This window comes from Centropristis striata, chromosome 20 (genome assembly GCF_030273125.1).
Source record: "Centropristis striata isolate RG_2023a ecotype Rhode Island chromosome 20, C.striata_1.0, whole genome shotgun sequence".
Classification (NCBI taxonomy): domain Eukaryota; kingdom Metazoa; phylum Chordata; class Actinopteri; order Perciformes; family Serranidae; genus Centropristis; species Centropristis striata.
The window spans coordinates 3,545,409-3,563,941 of record NC_081536.1 but is presented as its reverse complement, the minus strand read 5'-3'; the positions used below and the strand labels follow the sequence as shown (position 1 = coordinate 3,563,941).

The window sequence follows — 18,533 nt, the reverse complement described above, 5'->3', positions numbered from 1 at the left end:
ACAGTAACCTGCCTTACTGCTCATAACAAAGGATGAAAAACATTTCTTTTTCATACAAATAGTATTCTTATATGAACATGAATTACATCTAATTATGTTTATCTGACTGATTTTAACAAAACATAAAACACGTTGAAATTGTTCTTATTCATTAACTTGTATTTATATAAGCTTATTAAGCTTATATAAACTTCCAAAGACATGACAGCATCATCTGGGCTTTCCCAATTTGTTTCAAGGCATAATAATGTTAGTGTATGTAAACTTCTGACTTTGAAGAAAGTAATAAAAAATTGTCTAAAAAAATCCTTCTCTCATTTTTCTGGCATTTAGCAAAAAAATGCAAAAAAAATAAAATAATTTTGGTAATCCTAATGGACCTAAAACAGGAAAAGTGATGTCTGATTTCATGTCAGACAGTGTGAAAAAAAAGCATACGTGTCTTTTTATATAGTGTATGTAAACTTCTGGTTTCAACTGTAAATATGACCCTGCTTCGCCTGCAGCCCCCGCGACCCGGCCCTGGAAAAGCGTGCGAGAATAGATTATATAAATATAACTTGGCTCCCACAGATAATATACTTCTAAGATTTAGTTAAAGGGTTAAACAGAGAGCTTTTCTGTATGTGGTTGTGATGGTAAACTTGAAAAGAGGCTTCTGTTGTATTTGCAGGTGCAGCAGATGAACTTGTACAAATAATATTTGTAGACTTCTCCATCTCAAGAATGTAAAAAATGCAGGCTGTAACCACAGTTTCCCATTCGCCTGCACGGTTTACTCCCCAGTGAACAGTGAGCGGAGTTCAGATAAAAACCAACCACAATCTAATCAACCGCTGTGACACAAGACGGTACAAGCAACAAGGCAGCGCCTCACCGGAGAGACGACTCAGCACAGAGCTGTTTTGTCTGAGTGTGCAGGAACATAAAATCAGACAAAGTCACACGCTTTTTTTTATTTTTAACCATTTTCCTGGATGGTGATACATTAACTGGATTCCAGGGAGTGTATCGATGTGAGACACAAGTCCGTATAAAAGATGTCGGAGCACCTGTGCAAACAAAACACACGCACACACCCTTTAATGTTTAGACTGCAGGTGTTTTGTCTCTGATTGTTCTATAGTTAGTAGTTCTCTGGTTCAGAGAAACATTGTTTGAGAGTTTTATCACCGCTGAGAGAGCAGGTGTGTGACACAATGTTCTCCATGCTGATGTTTCTTTTTAAGCTTTATATAGGAGCTGGAGCTGCTGCTGGGGACATGTTTCCCATTGATAGTGATGGAGGAAGCTAAATTACACCTATTCTCATACTGCTGTTTATTGACAATCTTGTTCAAGGACACCAAGTATTGATATTTAGTGTTCATATGAAACTAGAAGATCTAAGGAATCTATAGGCACCATGTGTGTCAGGATATCGTGTCAGGAAGTTGTCAAAATAATGAAGCTTTACCAGAAGCTGAATTACCCCCAAAGCTCTAAACCTCTCCAAAACAAACGTACCAAGTGATCAGAAGCGGCAAAAAACATCAAATAAAGCAGTTTAACGTTAAAAATCATCATCATAATCATCATGATGGGGCTGCAAGCCGAGCTGCAGATGTCCTAAATTCCTACTTTTGGTTAAAATATATATTTAAAATTAAGCAGGATCAAAGAAGTGCAACATAAAAATATAGCTTAAATCTGGATAAAAGGTAAATAACGGGATAACGGGAAATTAAGCTGCAAAAGTTGTTTTTGTTTTTTGTGTCTCATTCTCATTTTATGTCTTTGTTGGTCAGTCTGTGGGTTTGACTCTCATTGTGGAGAAAAAAAAAAGACTGAAGTGAGATGAATAGACTGAGAATTTTCTCTTATTTGACAAAACAATTCTTGATTGAATTGAATTTTGTGGACACAAAATGCAATTAAACAGTTAAATCGCAATATATAATAATAAATACTCTAGACTAGGGATGCACCGATTTCCTTAATTTTGCTGGATCGGCTGATTCTTTACATCAAACCAGATCTTATCTGGCGATCTTATCTACCTCCACAAAGGTCTGAAAGTGCGTCTGCACGTACGCGTACTTCTGCATGACTGTGTTGTATGTATGTTGTACTATAACGAAACCAAAAACAGTAAATTGTTGCTATTTATTTTAAGTTCAATATTTTATTAACTACCTCAGACATTGTGATTTCCTTTATTTGTTAAAGAAAAATACTGCTGCGTTATTGTTTTTCAATAAAATAAGATTCAAACATTGAAATCTCTTAAGTGTTGTATTTTAACATTGTTTCGTGTTGTGTCTTAATACTGTGACTTTACTTTTGCTGTTGTTCTGTGTTGTATTCTGTTTTAAGAGTGTGAAACTTTGTTGTTGCTGTTTGAAAGGCTTGTTTGTTTGTGTTAGATTTATGTTATTTGTTCCTGCCCAGGGACTACAGATGAAATTTAGCTCCTAGCTAATTCTTTTACGGCTGAGAGTAATGCACTGTCCCTGTTAAATAAACAAATAAATAAAATAAATACATAAATAAAGTGTATGCTGTGAGTTATAAAAAAATCGCTTTTTAAAAATCAGTGATCGGAGATCGGACAGAAAATTGCAATCGGTGCACCCCTGATACTCACCATATCGCAAAATGCTTAAAATCCAAATATCATATTGTGACTCAAGTATCTGGATAAAATCGTATCGTGGGGCCTCTGGGGATTCCCTCCTCTATTGCTTGTGTGTGTGCAGCAGTGACACCCACCTCATGATGAAGGGCAGGAACGGAGCGAGTCCCAGAGGAGAAGAAGATCCGTCCATGGGAGACGGGTAGAGCCGACTCAGCACCAGCAGCAGCAGGAACAAGCTGGGGTGAAGCTTCACCTGACCGCTGTCACTAAACACACAAACAGACACATTTAAATGACAAGAATTACAATATCGACTCATCAAGCTCAGCAAAAGTTAATGAGGTCATGTCCATATATGGTATGATATCGGCCCTAGTGTTTATATACGTTTGTTTGCATAAGAATGGCAGCAATACTTTTGCCAATATGATAAAAACAGCAGGGCTTTTACGAGGGATGCACGAAAATTGGATTTTTTGCCGATATGCCGATTTTTTGCAACTCATTTAGCCGATTACCGATACCGATATTTTTTCCCACACAACTAATTGCAGAGATCTTCATCTCTCTTCTGTAGTGGAATTAGCATACAGTATTGTGGAGCATACTCTTATCACATTTGTTATGTAATATTCATTCCTTGTGCAAAATAAGAAAAATACTTGATGCTTAAAACTGCATACTTATTTTTGACAATTGCTTTCAAATAAAATACTAAAAGGTACATCCTACTTAAAATGTGGATGATTCTCTCCCTGAGATAATCAATGACAATACCCACAATCAGGGCAAATTTGGCCAATTTCACAATTGACATAATAAGTAAACATGTGCTTAAGGTGCGACAGAGAGGTGATGTGCAAAGAATAAAAAATTCTTATGACAGACATAGGAGCCGTGGTTGTGCATTTAATCAAGTAAGCAGCACCACATTATTTAATCGGTTTATTATATCAGCGGATATCGGCGTGTTGGCCGATGTTCTAACCCAATATTTTACAACAGATTGTTTAAAAAAAAGGAGACAAATGGGATTCATGGGTAATCAGTTGTTCGTGGTGGAATTAAACCAACTTGTATTTTTTGGCCTAAAACAGTGATTTAAGTTGGTAAAACTTGGAAATATAAATTATTGACATTTAGAGCAATAATGTAAGTTAGCACAACAAAGGAAGCCAGTTGTCTGCTCAAAAACAAGTTGGTGAGTTGTTGTTACTTATATCTTTAAGTTGGGGTTCACAACAAGGGACAATAGTTCTGCTAACTCTTATTTCTTTGTTGTGAAATGCGGGAAAGCGGTGAAATTCATTAGCGAAAGCTAACTGACGCTAGCGGCTAACTGATGCTAGCGGCAAACTGATGCTAGCAGATAACTGATGCTAGCGGCTAACTGATTCTAGCGGCTAACTGATGCTAGCGGCTAACTGATGCTAGCGGCTCTGCTTGTTACAGCTACAAGAGTAGCCATTAGCGTATCAATGCTAACTCAAAATTGTGGTCGCAACATTAGCTAAGATTTCATAGCGGCGTTACAATCGGGCCAATTCAGCACATTGCAGAAGTTAGCAGAAGTAAGGATTAAAAGTTATTACAATGTAAAATTATAAGTTAGTACAACTTACAGTTGAGTTGACAAAAATCCGAATTGAGGAAACTCAAAGACAAAACTTAAAATATTTAGTTTAATTGTCCAACTTAAAACTTTATCGAAGTTTGTTGCCTTGAAATTTTGAGTTCACCCAACTTTTCCTTTTTTTGCAGTGTAGAGGCACAGTGGAATTTTCAGTTTACCACAAACATTCAAGATCAACACAGAACAAAATACATCAGTCAAGTACAAATCCCTACAGTAAGTAAATGTAGTCAGTTACATTCCAGCAGTGATAAGACTCTCTACAGTTTGTGATATATGTGATACATTGTGATGAATACACTGCAGTTGGCCTGTGACGGGCTGTTGTAAACAGCTGGGAAGAGACGAGTTTGTGAATGAAATCCCAGTCATTATCCTGCATGGTTTCAGTCATGTCAGTATACACTGTTTATATTTGGCTGTCTGGCCTGTCATCTTCCTATAAAACAGCCAGGGACAACAATTTTCTAAACCTATGACTCAAACAACTGGGCTTTAGCCAAGAATGTGACCTACTTGAGAAGCTCTCATTAACCAGTGACAGTTAGCCACTATATTGCATATTATTTGATAAGATTTGCATGACAGGAGTAGTTTGATATTTTCAGAACTAAACTTTGAAGTTTTTTTTTTTGCTGGCAGTTAGAGAAGATTCATACAACTGGCATGACTGTAAGCCAGGGGTCTCTCAAATTACCTGGGGGTAATTTATCAAAGTAAAGTATCAAAATGACTTAAAAAAGACACAAAATGACTGAAAAAAATAAATTACTTAAAAAGGACACAAAATGGCCACAAAAAGACACAAAATTACTAAAAAAATAAGACAAAATTACCCAAAAAAGACACAAAATTACTTTAAAAAAAAGACACAAAATGACCAAAAAATACACAGAATTACCAAAAAAGACACAAAATTATTTTAAAAAGACACAAAATGACCAAAAAAGACACAAAATGACATAAAAAACCCCTGAATTACTTAAAAAAGAAACAAAATTACCCAAGACATAGAATTACCAAAAAAAAGACACAAAATTATTTTTAAAAAAGACACAAAATTACCAAAATATGACACAAAATTACCAAAAAAAGTAATTAAAAGGACCTTCCACACACAACATGGGAAAGTGCCAGCATAGAGTTAATAAGTTTACATAAATGTTGGTGACTGAAAAGTGTAATGAAGTCCCAGAATGAAGCAGAGAAAAGTCGACCTGCAACCAAACAGCAACACACACAGCCGAAAATATTGTTCTAATTGTTATTGTTTATTGTATTTATTTATTTTTTGCACTACCTCAGACCTGTAGCTTGTTATCATAGTTGCAGTTTCTTTTTGCACAACTGTTTTTTATTATAAATATTTAACCTGTGGTTCTGTTAATTTTACATGTTGCATTTTTCTTGTTAAGAAAAATATTTCTGTTAAATTTTGGGGTCTTTGTTTTTATCCTTGTGGTATCGAAAATGGTATTGAGTATCAAATATTTTCCTGAGTATCGGTATCCAGTTGAAAATTTTAGTATCATGACAACCCTATAGCCTACAGAGTGAAACTGACGGACACAAATTTCATCTTTATGGGACCTCCCGATTTGATTAGGAGCCCTCAATCCGCTGCGTTTTGGTTCAGCTCCTTTAATTGGGTGGGATTATGTTCACAGTGCATTCAAACCGCACTAGGGTTCGTTTGGAAACAGAGCGAGACCGAAGAGGTCTCAGACCGGTTGTTTTGGTCCGCACCAGAGAACGACTGGAGCGTTCACAAGCAACCAAACCAACCATAACAAGGATTTAACCACCAGAGTTCGATTAAAACGGACTAAACTTTGGGTTGTGAAAGCGCCCTGAGGGTACTAAATACTGGAGCTTGTTAGTATGGAAGTCTGCTGACAGCCCCAGTTCCAGACTTTACATTAAGCTAAGTTAAGTGCAGTGGTGGAAGAAGTATTCAGATCCCTTACTTAAGTAAAAGTACTAATGCTACACTGCAGAATTACTCCACTACAAGTAAAAGTCCTGCATTCAAAACATACTTAAGTAAAAGTACAAAAGTATCAGCGTCAAATGTACTTAAAGTATCAAAAGTAAAAGTACTCGTTATGCAGAATCGACCCACTCAGATTGTTTTATATTCCAAGTATATTGTTGGATTGTTATTATTGATCCATTTATGTAAGAAGATGTTTACTGTTGTCCAGATAGGGCTTATTTAAACTACTTAACATACTGTTATGAGGTTTAATTTAAAAAAAAAAAATCAAATTACTTTATGTTTTTTATATTATATATTGACCTGAAAAGTAACTAAAGCTGTCGGCTAAATGTAGTGGAGTAAAAAGTAAAATATTTGCCTTAAAATGTAGTGAAGTAGAAGTATAAAGTTACATATAATGGAGATAATCAAGTAAAGTACAAGTACCTCAAAATGATACTGAAATACAGTACTTGAGTAAATGTACTTAGTTACTTTCCACTACTGGTTAAGTGTAATTCCCTTAAGAACCACATATAAAAATGATTTTCCAAAATATATATAAATAACAGGGCAAAATTCCTCTAGCGTTCCTGATATAAACTGCATATCTAAAACCGCCCACACTCCGATAGTCATCTCCTCATCCGTCCCTGAGCCGAGCCTTTTCAACTCCCTCTATTCCTCCGTCCAAAATCTCATCACTGCCAACTGAGTCAGAATGGAAACTGTCCGTCTCTGCCAGCGGTTTCACAGTTTCACTCTGACACACTCGCAGTGAAGGAAGGAGGAAAGGAAGGAGGGAGGAAGAGGGAGAAATAGACTCAAACTACAGTAGAAAGTAAGTAAAACGACTGTTTGAGTATCAGGTCTCCAATGTGGAGAAGGGCCATGTTTTGCCTTCAGGATTGTTTTAGTTGTTCTTGTCCTGCTGTCAGAGTCCAGCTCAAGAGGAAATCAAACCCTGACGGCTGTGTCAATGCTGGAGTAGTGTTTTTATGTTATCTTTCTGTTAATAAAACAACTGTAAAAGCATTATTATCGCAGTGTGTACGGCAAGGTTATTATAGTTAACGAAAACTAACAAAATAACGAAAACTAGAATTGAAAAAACCTTTTCGTTAACTGAAATAAAAATAAAAACAAGAGTTTTTAAAAGAAACGATAACTAACTGAAACTGTATTGTGTGGTTACAAAACGAACTAAAACTAACTAAAATTAAAGTGAAAATGTCCTTCGTTTTCGTCTTTGTCAACTTTTTTCATTCATAATTCAGTGTTTCTATTTGAACATGCAGGAACACATGGTAAATATGTTTATTGCGACTGCATTTGAACCAAAATTCAAAACACCTGGACCTGTAAGAGTTAATAACCTTATTGGGGCTGAGATGGATAAACCAAAGGAAATAAAGGCTAAATTTATTATGACCTCTTTGAATCTCTCACCCAACATAGACCATTACAAAAAAAGTAAAACTAACACTAAAACTAATAAAAAACTAAACTAAAACTAAGAATTTTCAAAAAATAAAAACTAATGAAAAACGAGCAAATTCACTCTAAAAACTAATTAAAACTAACTGAATTTGAAAACAAAAATTCACAACCAAAACTATTATAACCTTGGTGTACGGTAAAAAAATATCATCTTATAATATGTCAAAATGGTGGGAAAACTTTATTATGTAGTTCTGTAATGTGTGTGTGTGTATGTGTGTGTGTGTGTGTGTGTGTGTGTGTGCTCTAGGCCCTGTCGTCAGTCATGAGGATCTCATAGAGAACAACAGACCCCCTGCAAAAACAACTTGTGCTTTTCATTACTTCATTCTTTACACACACACACACACACACACACACACACACACACACACAGAACCATCCGCTGGGACCGCCATAGTTTAGCAAGATTGGAAATGTAATAGCAGCCAAATTAGTAACTGGTCTAATGTGTTTAGTGTCACCAGTTTAGTCAGCCACAGCGGGACAGGATGTGATGTCAGAGCGATGGAGGGAGATTGTAAACATATTAGGCCTTGTTGGGATACAGCTGGAGGCAGAAACACTTGACAGGATGAACGAGAGACTCATTTAATGGCATTCTCAAATTCCATGTTGAGCTTTTCCATGAATGTCTGCCCTCTCTCCCCAAACTCCTTAATCATCTTCAGCACCCGAGTGTTCGATGAAAGGTTATTTTTGTTTCATATCTTTTAAAATTGAGTGGAAACAGAACACTGACCTTAAGCGTTTTTTTATTCTTCATTTAGAAAGCAGTGAGAGGGACACAGTAGCACTCGAAAGAAGCTGCAAAGTAAACTAAAGCTTTACTTTGCCATTTAGCTTGCTGTCAGGCAAATTAATCTTGAGTTTTGTTTAGGAGATTAGCAAAAAAAAAATAGTTGGAATATGATATGAAAACTGTTTTCTTTGGAAGTAAAAGCAGCGGCAGATAAGACTGTTTGTACTGCAACAAATCACTGCACAGCAACTCAAAAAATGTTGCGCAGGAGCTGACCTGAAATAGTTTCAGAGATGAATGTGATTATGTTTGCTTCAATGAGATAATAACATTAGGAATTTGACGTGTATGAATCTACAGGCCAGCACAACAACATTTTCTTAGTAAAAAGTCAACCTCCTTAGCTGTAATCTAAGTATGCAAGTATGAGTAACATCACATTACACACACTACACTGCCATGCTGGCGGGAATGTGTGAAAAAAAGTAGGAATAGTTTGAAAAGCGGGATCAGGTGGAAATAATATGACTATAGTGAAAATTTGAGTAATACCAATATTGAATACAAAATGTGGAATATCTTTAAGTTTATTGAAGAGCTGTCACTACACTGCAATGGCGGCATAACTGTGTCAGAAGACGTTGAAGTAGCAGAAACAAGTAGTAGGGGTAAGATCAAGTCAAAGTAGTAGGTAAATTGCTGAGTCATGGTTGAGGAGAACTGGTGATAAAACAAAACAGTAGTATGTGGGGACAAATGTACCAAAAACAGCTTATGAGCAATACACCAGTCAGAAATGGAGAGACACTGATGTAAAGGTAGGCAGCTGTCTAAAAGTGCTGAGTCATGGTTGAGGAGAACTAGTGATTAAACACAACAGTAGTATGTAGAGAAAAAGATCCTAAAAACAGCTTAAGAGCAATACACCAGTCAGAAATGGAAAAACACTGATGTAAAGGTAGGCAGCTGCCTAAAAGTGCTGAGTGATGGTTTAGTAGAACTGGTGATAAAGCACAACAGTAGTATGTGGAGACAAAGGTCCCAAGAACAGCTTAAGAGCAATACACCAGTCAGAATTGGAGAGACACTGGCGAAAAGGTAGCCAGCTTTCTAAAAGTGCAGAGTCATGGTTGAGGAGAACTAGTGATTAAACACAACAGTAGTATGTACAGACAAAGGTCAAAAAACAGCTTAAGAGCAATACACAAGTCAGCACTTTTAGAGAGCTGCCTTCCTTTACATCAGTGTCTCTCAATTTCTGTGTCATGGTTTAGTAGAAATCTTTGATAAAACACAACAGTAGTATGTGGAGACAAATGTCCCCAAAACAGCTTAAGAGCAATACACCAGTCAGAAATGGAGAGACATTGATGTGAAAGTAGGCAGCTGTCTAAAAGTGCTGAGTCATAGTTTAGTAGAACTGGTGATAAAACACAACAGTAGTGTGTGGAGACAAATGTCCCAAAAACCAGCATTCCTACCAATTAAAAGCAAACGTATCAGTAAAATTAACACTTTAACATCAGAGTGATAAGAACTAGCAATTTGGAAAAAAATTATGTGACATGTGTTTTGATTTTTTTAAGGTTGGCTCATGACCCATCTGCTAACATTGAGGGGACGGGGTGTCAGGATGCTTCAATTTTGGGGACCTGTCACGCCGTTGCACCTTTATATACAGTCTATGGTAAAGACCAAGTGCGAGCATTTTAGCATCACTTCTGCAAACTGCTTCCAGGTTAGAATCCATCCACACATGGAAAACATTTACTGCTTGTGTAAAGCATCTGATAAACAAAAGAACTTGTGCTCTGATCCATGGTGTGGTTGTAAAACAGACATAAATCCAGGATATTCTTAGCTGCCTGCAGGTGCTGTAAATTCTGTTGGAGTAATGTTTGCACGTGCATGCACAGCACATTACCCATCTTTATTATTATAGCAACTTTTGGATCACTTATCCATCTCTTAAAACAGGATTGTTTTCATTTCTAATTCATGACTGTTTGTTTGGGGAGAACATTTGTGGAGGAAGGATGGATTACATAATGTACATACAAGGACTCCAAAGTACAACCTTGTAGTTCCAAATCTTACTTTATAATCTTTCATATATTGTGACCTATTTTGGGAATGCACTTATGCTCTTATAACTTCCAAAAACCACTAACCGCAGCTCTCTTTGCCTCCTGTGCTGCTGTGTATTGCTGCAGTATGGTGCGGTTGGTCTGTTTGGGTGGCGCGATACGCTGAGATGATGTGGGAAGTCAGACAACCGAGATCTGGTTCCGTGGGAAATTTGCAAATGTTTTAACAAGGGTCGAAGGGAGTGAGGGGAATTGTGAAAGAGCCCGTCTGCAAGAGCATTCAATTAATTGGATCCATATTAAGATAAGGCCGCCTGGGGAGCTGTTGGACGACTCTGATGCTTTTAAAGAGGGAGTTTGGGCTGAGCGGACAAAGATAAGGCCAATGAACCCCACACTGCAAAACAACAAAACTAAATCTCAGCAAGCACGTACTTTATTTGGTCGTAAAGTCTTATTCTTTGAGCAAATAGTGTGTCAGTTGAGCAAGTAATACTTTGGGAAAAAAGGCCTGCACAAGAACTCAATCTAGGGCAGTAACACTTGATTAGCTGAGTTCCTAGCTCATGTTCCCACAATCTAGTTGTGACGAAAAGTTGCACTTACTTCACCTCTTCCTCCTTGTTATTTCAGCAGGCCTCCCAGCACAAAAGCACCACTGCTTAATCAGCTTAGGAAAACAAAAAAGCTGTCTCGCATGGCTTAAATGTTAGTAAAATTAAACCTATAATGGGATCAAGTGAGTGTGAAAAGCCATGGCAGGGGCTGAATGTGGAGTGTGCATGTGTGTGGATTGCTCAAGGAGGACCACCTCACCTTTCCACCGTAGCTGCAGCCTCCTCCAGCTGGTTCAGAAGAAACGGATAAAGAGCTGGAAAACGAGTGAAAAACTCTCGGCCCGTCATCCTGAAGGGAGACACACAAAGAGCATGAGTTATTTTAACAGTCAAAGGAGCAGTAAGCATAAACCCAGAGATATAAATATTATCAAACTGACCTCAAACACTAAACTTTAAAATCTTTTGAATACAAGATTAAAAAAATATTTTATTTTGGGACATTGGGGCCTCCAAAGTTCATGGAAATGGTTCCATACTTGCATTTTAAGGATTATAGAACTTTAGTAAATTATTTTTACCCAGAGTAAGAGTCTACTGCCATGCTTCATTGGTATAATCAGAGGTCCCGCTTCGTCAGTTTGCAGTGACAGTAGGAGACCCCCCTGAGGGGGCCCCACCTGACTTCACTCACTCACGATGCAAGTGGCGTGCACGATTTTACGTAAAGAAACAAGAAAAAAAAAGCCACTCAAGGCTTTTGTTGTTCTTCATGTATATGTATTTGAATTACAAGTTTTTAAACTCTTGTTTATATTCCTATTTTGAAAATAATGTTAACTTTTGGAATTATAAAATTCTTACACTTCTGCTTTTTTGTTGTTGTTGCTGTCAGATTATATACAGTATAATATAATAGTGATGAATGCTGTTTCAAGGGTCACCATTTCACTTTCACATGTTAGCATTAGCATGGTAACATGTTTTACTAAGCACAGTAGAGCTGAGGCTGATGGGAAAGTCGTTAGCTATGCAAATATTTGGTGATAAACCAAAAAATATCATGAAATAAAAATAAACATTCTGTTGTAGAACAAGTGGTGCATTTAAGAAAAGTGTATACATTTATAAATGTGAAAAAAAAAGAGAATTACTGAGTATTAGTCTTCGTTCTGTTCAGAACAAACCCATGCAGAGGGTGGGAGGCAGTTAAATATGGTATGTCATGTCATCAAAAATTAAGCATCAACAATACCATTTGTACTGGAAAGAAGCCAGCATTGTGTTGAAGCTTTGAGTCAGTATACTGTATAAAATGCAACATATCATCTCTGCAGAGTGTAAAACTAATTGCCATCATAAATCACTGTAAACGGAGAATAATTAATCAGGAGTATAAAGCACATTTGTTTGAATTTCAGTTAATTAAATGACCTGATAGTCACGATTAAATTCAGATGTTCCAAATAAAAAGGGACAACAAGAACCAGCAAGGAGCCGAGGAGGGGCAATGACGGAGACTTTATACTGATAAGACATGGTCTGGTGCCAAATATTCTCTCCCAAAACAAATCCAGCCTTTATGTTTGCTTACGCCACTCCAGCTGGAAATAAATACTATACTGTGTATGCACATACACTACGCCATGTGTGTCAGTGCTTATGTATTCCCTCACACACATATACAAATGTCAATAAAATGACAAACGTTATTTTTAAACACTGGCGGTCTTGCTGCTGCAACCGCCATTCAGCCTCAGGGCCAATAAAGTTTTTTATTTAACTCTGCCCGTCTATATCAAGTTGCTCCTAAAAGGAAGAGGTCTGCTCTGCCAAGCACATGATGGCGAGCCTGGAGACATCACACATACTGCTGCAGTCACGACTGCCACGGACCGGACTAACGCACAAAAACACACACAAGCACTCTGGACCTGGTTCAAGTTAGCAGCAGGCACTGTCATGGTAGGAAAGTGAGTCATGTGTGCAGGTTTTAAAACCTTTTCAACCTGCATATGACACACTCACCTCTCATGACCTGGCACACACACACACATATGCAGAGGGGAGAGGGTAACTGCACATTCTCTGCACTGCAAAAAAGCCAACTTGTATTTTTTGGCCTAAAACAGTGATATAAGTTGGTAAAACTTGGAAATATAAATTATTGACATTTAGGGCAATAATGTAAGTTAGCACAACAAAGGAAGCCAGTTGTCTGCTCAAAAACAAGTTGGTGAGTTGTTGTTACTTATATCTTTAAGTTGGGGTTCACAACAAGGGACAATAGTTCTGATAACTCTTATTTCTTTGTTGTGAAATTAGGTCATTAGCGGATGCTAGCGGCTAACTGATGCTAGCGGCTAACTGATGCTAGCGGCGCTGCTTGTTACAGCTACAAGAATATCCATTAGCATATCAATGCTAACTCAAAATTGTGGTCACAACATTAGCTGACATTCATAGCGGCGTTACAATGGTGCCAGAGAAATTCCGAGTTGAGCAAACTCAAAAACAAAACTTAAAATATTTACTTTAATTGTCCAACTTAAAATTTTATCGAAGTTTGTTGCCTTGAAATTTTGAGTTCACCCAACTTTTCTTTTTTTGCAGTGTGTGCAAAAATAGTCTTAGTGAATGCTCACTGTATGCCTGTGCAAATACAGGACTTTGGATATTATACGGGTGTGTGTGTGCTGCCCTCACTCCTCTGCTCTCTCTAATGAGAGTCTCTCAGTCTGACAGGACTCTGCTGCCTGAAGGACAGAGGTCAGAGGTCGTGTCGGAGCAGATTAGACGGGGTAAAAGGGCTACGGGTCGCAAAAGAGGAGAGAGGAGGAGGTGTAAGTGAAAAGGCCTGGTCATGTTTGTGGTCTCACAGCTGTGTGTGCTCATAGAGTACGCTACCTTTAAGGCAAATGACACAAAATGTGTGTTGAAGATTAGTTTGTTGCGAAAAAGTGAGTGGAATATTTTTCAGAATGCATTCACATAATATTATGTAATAGACAGTGGAGGAAAGAAACTGACTGCATATACTCAAGTACTGTACAATTTTGAGGTACTGGAAGTTTATGTTACTTTAATATTCAACTCAGAAAAAAGAACAGGAAAGAAAAATACAGATTAGGGCCAAAAAATGAGTAAAAAAAGAATTAATTATGCAAAACATTGACATGATGAGAATAAAGTCAACTTTTTAATTTCTATAAAGTAGACCGTAAGCTACAACCTGATTTTCCCCAATATGTCTAATATATGATAAAAAGTTCACATAAATGACATAAAAGCAGATTTTCCCAAAACAATAGTTGTAGTAGCATTCATGTGTCGGGGATTTTAGTTCTACTACACCCTAAATATTGTGGTTATTGTTAATTTTATGATGAAAATCAGGTTGTAGCTTGCTGTCTACCTACCTGTTAGACGTAGCATTTAGCTGAAAACAATGTTTCTCTGATGACTTATTGACACGGGAGTCATTTCGACTTTTTTCGCGAACCTGCATAATGAAAAAAACCTCTTCTCATTATTTTTTTCTCCTACCTTGCCCCAATCCAAAAACAATGTACTTTTGACACCAAAACATTTATATGACAGCTGTAGTTATTTCTCACAATGAGATTTTACCTATTGAGTTATTAGCACTTCCACCATAAGTTCCCTCTAAAAATTTCAGCTGATTTTGAGTAACTGCACCTTTGCACATTTGTTTCATAGCACCAACATTTTTATACTGCATATTAAAAATACATCGTATTTATTCTACTCCTTAATACATACTCCTTCTTTAGACACTTTATTTTTATTTTTACATTACATTTTATTGTATTTTTATATTTTATTGCTTGAAGTATTGCTTGTTATTTTTATTTAATTGTCTTGTTATTGTCTCTGTGTGTAATGCTGCTGCTACACTGTAATTTCCCAGCTTGGGATAAATAAAGTCTATCTATCTATCTATCTATCTAAGAGCATCTCTGAACGCACAACACGTCCATTCTTGAAGCAGATGACAGAAGACTACACCGCCACTTTATTAGGTACACCTTGCTATAGCTAATAAAGTGGCTGCTGAGTGTATTTCAACTCAAAGGTTGAATTTTTGAAAAGCTTCAGGAAGGTCGGGGAGGACCGTTTTCAATCTTATAATGTTTTAATGATGTATCTAACGATGTGCAGCTTTCCCTTTCTAGTTTTCTCCAAAAAGCACCTAAGTAAAAATTTTTGCAAGTACAAAAGCCCATGTTGTGCAAAGTGAGGAGTTGAAGCAGGCTGGAGATAAGGCTGGAGGCTTTGGTTGGAATGCAGAGAGCAATCTTCACTCTGTCAGCTTTGTTTACAGTTGCATTTATCTCAGCAACGATATCAGATCAACATCATCCATAATCACAGAGCGGAGAAGCCTGAGCTTCAGTGGAACGATGATCCGCAAGCAAACAATATGTCTGGATTCAAGAATCATGTAAAATACACAGCTGAGATTCCCACAGACAGCAAGAAGCTCAGTCCTCCCAAACACACAAATACACACAATGCTGTAAATAAACTGGTTTGTGTGAGAGGGAAACTGTGTTTATGCTCCAGCTTCAGTGGACCAAGAGGCCCTTATGAACGTGCAGCCAAATATTAGAGTGGACAAGCTGTCACAATGCATTTTCTGCTGCCAGAGATCACAACCGTAAAATCGTGGTAATAACAGAGACCAGACATACAACCGACTGCAGACAAGACAAACTCACAAAAACGCAATTGGAAATAAGTTGCAGCTTCTTGCTCATACACACGCAATATATTGGGATTTACTGCCATGACAACCACACAAAAATAATGATTTGTAAACTAAATATATTCGAAAATAAACAGGCCTTGTACAGACACCAAACATACAAGTTAAAGTTGAAATGCTAATTCTCTTCTTGTCATTAATCACAGCACACAAGCCCTGCCACATGCATATAAAAATAACCCCACACAGTAATAATAAGAAAGAAAGCAGCAGACGAGGAGGGGGAGATAGCAGACAGCTATACAAAAGGGAGACACAGCAGACTAAAAACACAAGTGAAAACAGACAAGATAAACAGGAGCAGGAGCCTTGGCTTGGTTAGGAGTATTCAGAGGCCTTCAGAGAAGCAGCCAATAGAAACAGAGTAAAAGGGAACCAGACAAAGCTTCCTGGAACAGAGCCCAAGCCCTGAGAAACTGTACCCTGGATTATCAAATCAACTCTGAGCTCAATATAGATCTCAATACAACCATCACATGGTCCTTCAGCCAAACAGTACATGCACATTATTATTCATGATTGTTTTAATATCCTCTGAAATGGGTCTGAGGATCAGTTCCAACACGGGCCAGACAGATATCTATCTTATATATGTGTAATGATGTGTTATATACTATGATATGGTAAGGAAACAGGTCTAATAAGACTAAGAGTCATGCTGACAGCTCTGTGAGGCTTTACTTATAGGGAGGCAGAACAAAAATCTGCTCTCCCAAGATAGGTCCTTTCATATCTTGATGGCGATATCTTGTAATTCAACAAAAATATAGTCAATATGAAATAACAACGCTCTAAAGTCCATGTATGTATTCTGTGTATCGATAAAAAAAAAGCTGTGAAAACACAGCTGAACAGAAATAACACACTTTTAGGACGTTAATAAACTAATGTTAGCTATCTGTAAATAAGCTAATGTTAGCTATGTGTTAAGCTAATGTGAGCAATGTGTTAATAAGCTAATGTTAGCTAAATGCTAATAAGCTAATGTTAACCAATTGTTAATAATCTTATGTGAGCTATGTGTTAATAAACTAATGTTAGCAATATGTTAATCAGCTAAAGTTAGCTATGTGTTAATAAGCTTATGTTAGCTATGTGTTAAGATAATGTGAGCTAATAAGATAATGTGAGCTATGTGTTAATAAGCTAATGTTAGCTAAATGCTAATAAGCTAATTTTAACTAATTGTTAATAAGCTTATTTGAGCTATGTGTTAATAAGCTAATGTTAGCGATATGTTAATCAGCTAATGTTAGCTATGTGTTGAAAAAAGCTAATGTGTTAATAAGCTAAAGTTAGCGATATAATAATAAGCTAATAATAGCTATGTGTTGTTGCTAATGTAAGTTTTATATTAGCAAGCTAATGCTAGCTGATGTCCACATTTGTCCTCCTAAAAGTTCAGTTTGTCGTATTTTACCAACTTAGTTCTGGTTCTTTAACATGTTGCTAGTACATTCTACCATACAGCAGCTTTTGAGCATATATATATATATATATATATATATATATATATGTATAATTGATAGTACACTACTATATACTTTTCAAATTGATGCTTAATGCTTCATGCCCTCAAACAAAAACAAAAGGTCAGACTCCAGCTCTCATAATATTTGGATGCCAGCTGTTTTTAAGTGTTTGTTGTTTCTTACTTTCTTTTTATGAGCTCCAGTGTGTCACAGCATATCAGAAAGATAATGCTTGAGTGCCAAAACAAAAACCTACATTGTGTGAAGAACGTGACTCCATGATCTGATTCCAGCAAAAATAAAACATGCATTTTTGGGACAAAACCTTTCTGTCGCACCAAATACCTTCCTGTGATTATATAATCCAGTGGAACCTGTTGCAACACCCCAAATGCTTCACTCCACCTTCCCTGCCTCAAATCAAGTTCAAATCGTAAAATACATGTGGAAAGAACACTTGACCCAGTTCTGCTATCGTTTCTTTTTTCAAGGATTTAAAATACTTGGATGGTTGTTTGACAAGGCACCGTGTGCCTGATAGAATTTCAGACTCCTTTCCATAAACCTCAAAAACAAACCACAATTTTTCAAACAGTCCTTGATGGCAAAGCAGGACTAACAACTGATAACTTTACCTCTAAACAGACTCCCCATCTGACTATGTGTGTGGTGATTCATCTTACCCACAAAATGAGACATCCACCATCTGACAAAATGATTATTGGCATGACAGACAATGCTTTGGATATAGATTAGTGGCTGTTGGCTATACGAGTTTCTGGTAATCTCAATAATTTTTATTTCTGTTGTTGATGTGACTGTGGAAACTGAATTTTTCCTCCCAATTAAAACGTATGTGGACAATTGAAAGGGTGTCCCGTTTATAATATGTAATTTACCTGCACTATATATGGAAGGGCTTTTATTGTGAAAGGTAAGAAAAGAAGAAGTGTGTCTGGTGTGCGCTGCATTTGTTAAAGTTAAGAGAAATAATAAAAATAGGACTATGGAGCCTGGGTGATGTTGTTTTATAATCCTCAAACGTGTGGGTACATTTTATAACCCTCGACTAAGAATTTTGAATAATCCCGTTCTGCACAGCGTGACTGATTAATGCCTTTATTCACGGTGCGAAAGGTCAGAAAAAATTGTCTTATT

At 37.0% G+C, this 18,533-nt stretch overlaps 1 protein-coding gene across 1 annotated transcript in view; it reads right to left on the bottom strand.

The window, feature by feature from the left end:
- The window catches only part of thada (THADA armadillo repeat containing), a 186,449-nt gene that overhangs the window by 111,659 nt on the left and 56,257 nt on the right, over positions 1-18,533 (bottom strand). Inside the window, exons 27-28 of the mRNA XM_059358754.1 lie at positions 11,374-11,463; positions 2,752-2,883 (exon numbers count right to left, since the gene is read on the bottom strand). Of these exons, the coding sequence (XP_059214737.1) occupies positions 2,752-2,883; positions 11,374-11,463 (222 nt within the window). The remainder of the gene's footprint in view (positions 1-2,751; positions 2,884-11,373; positions 11,464-18,533) is intronic.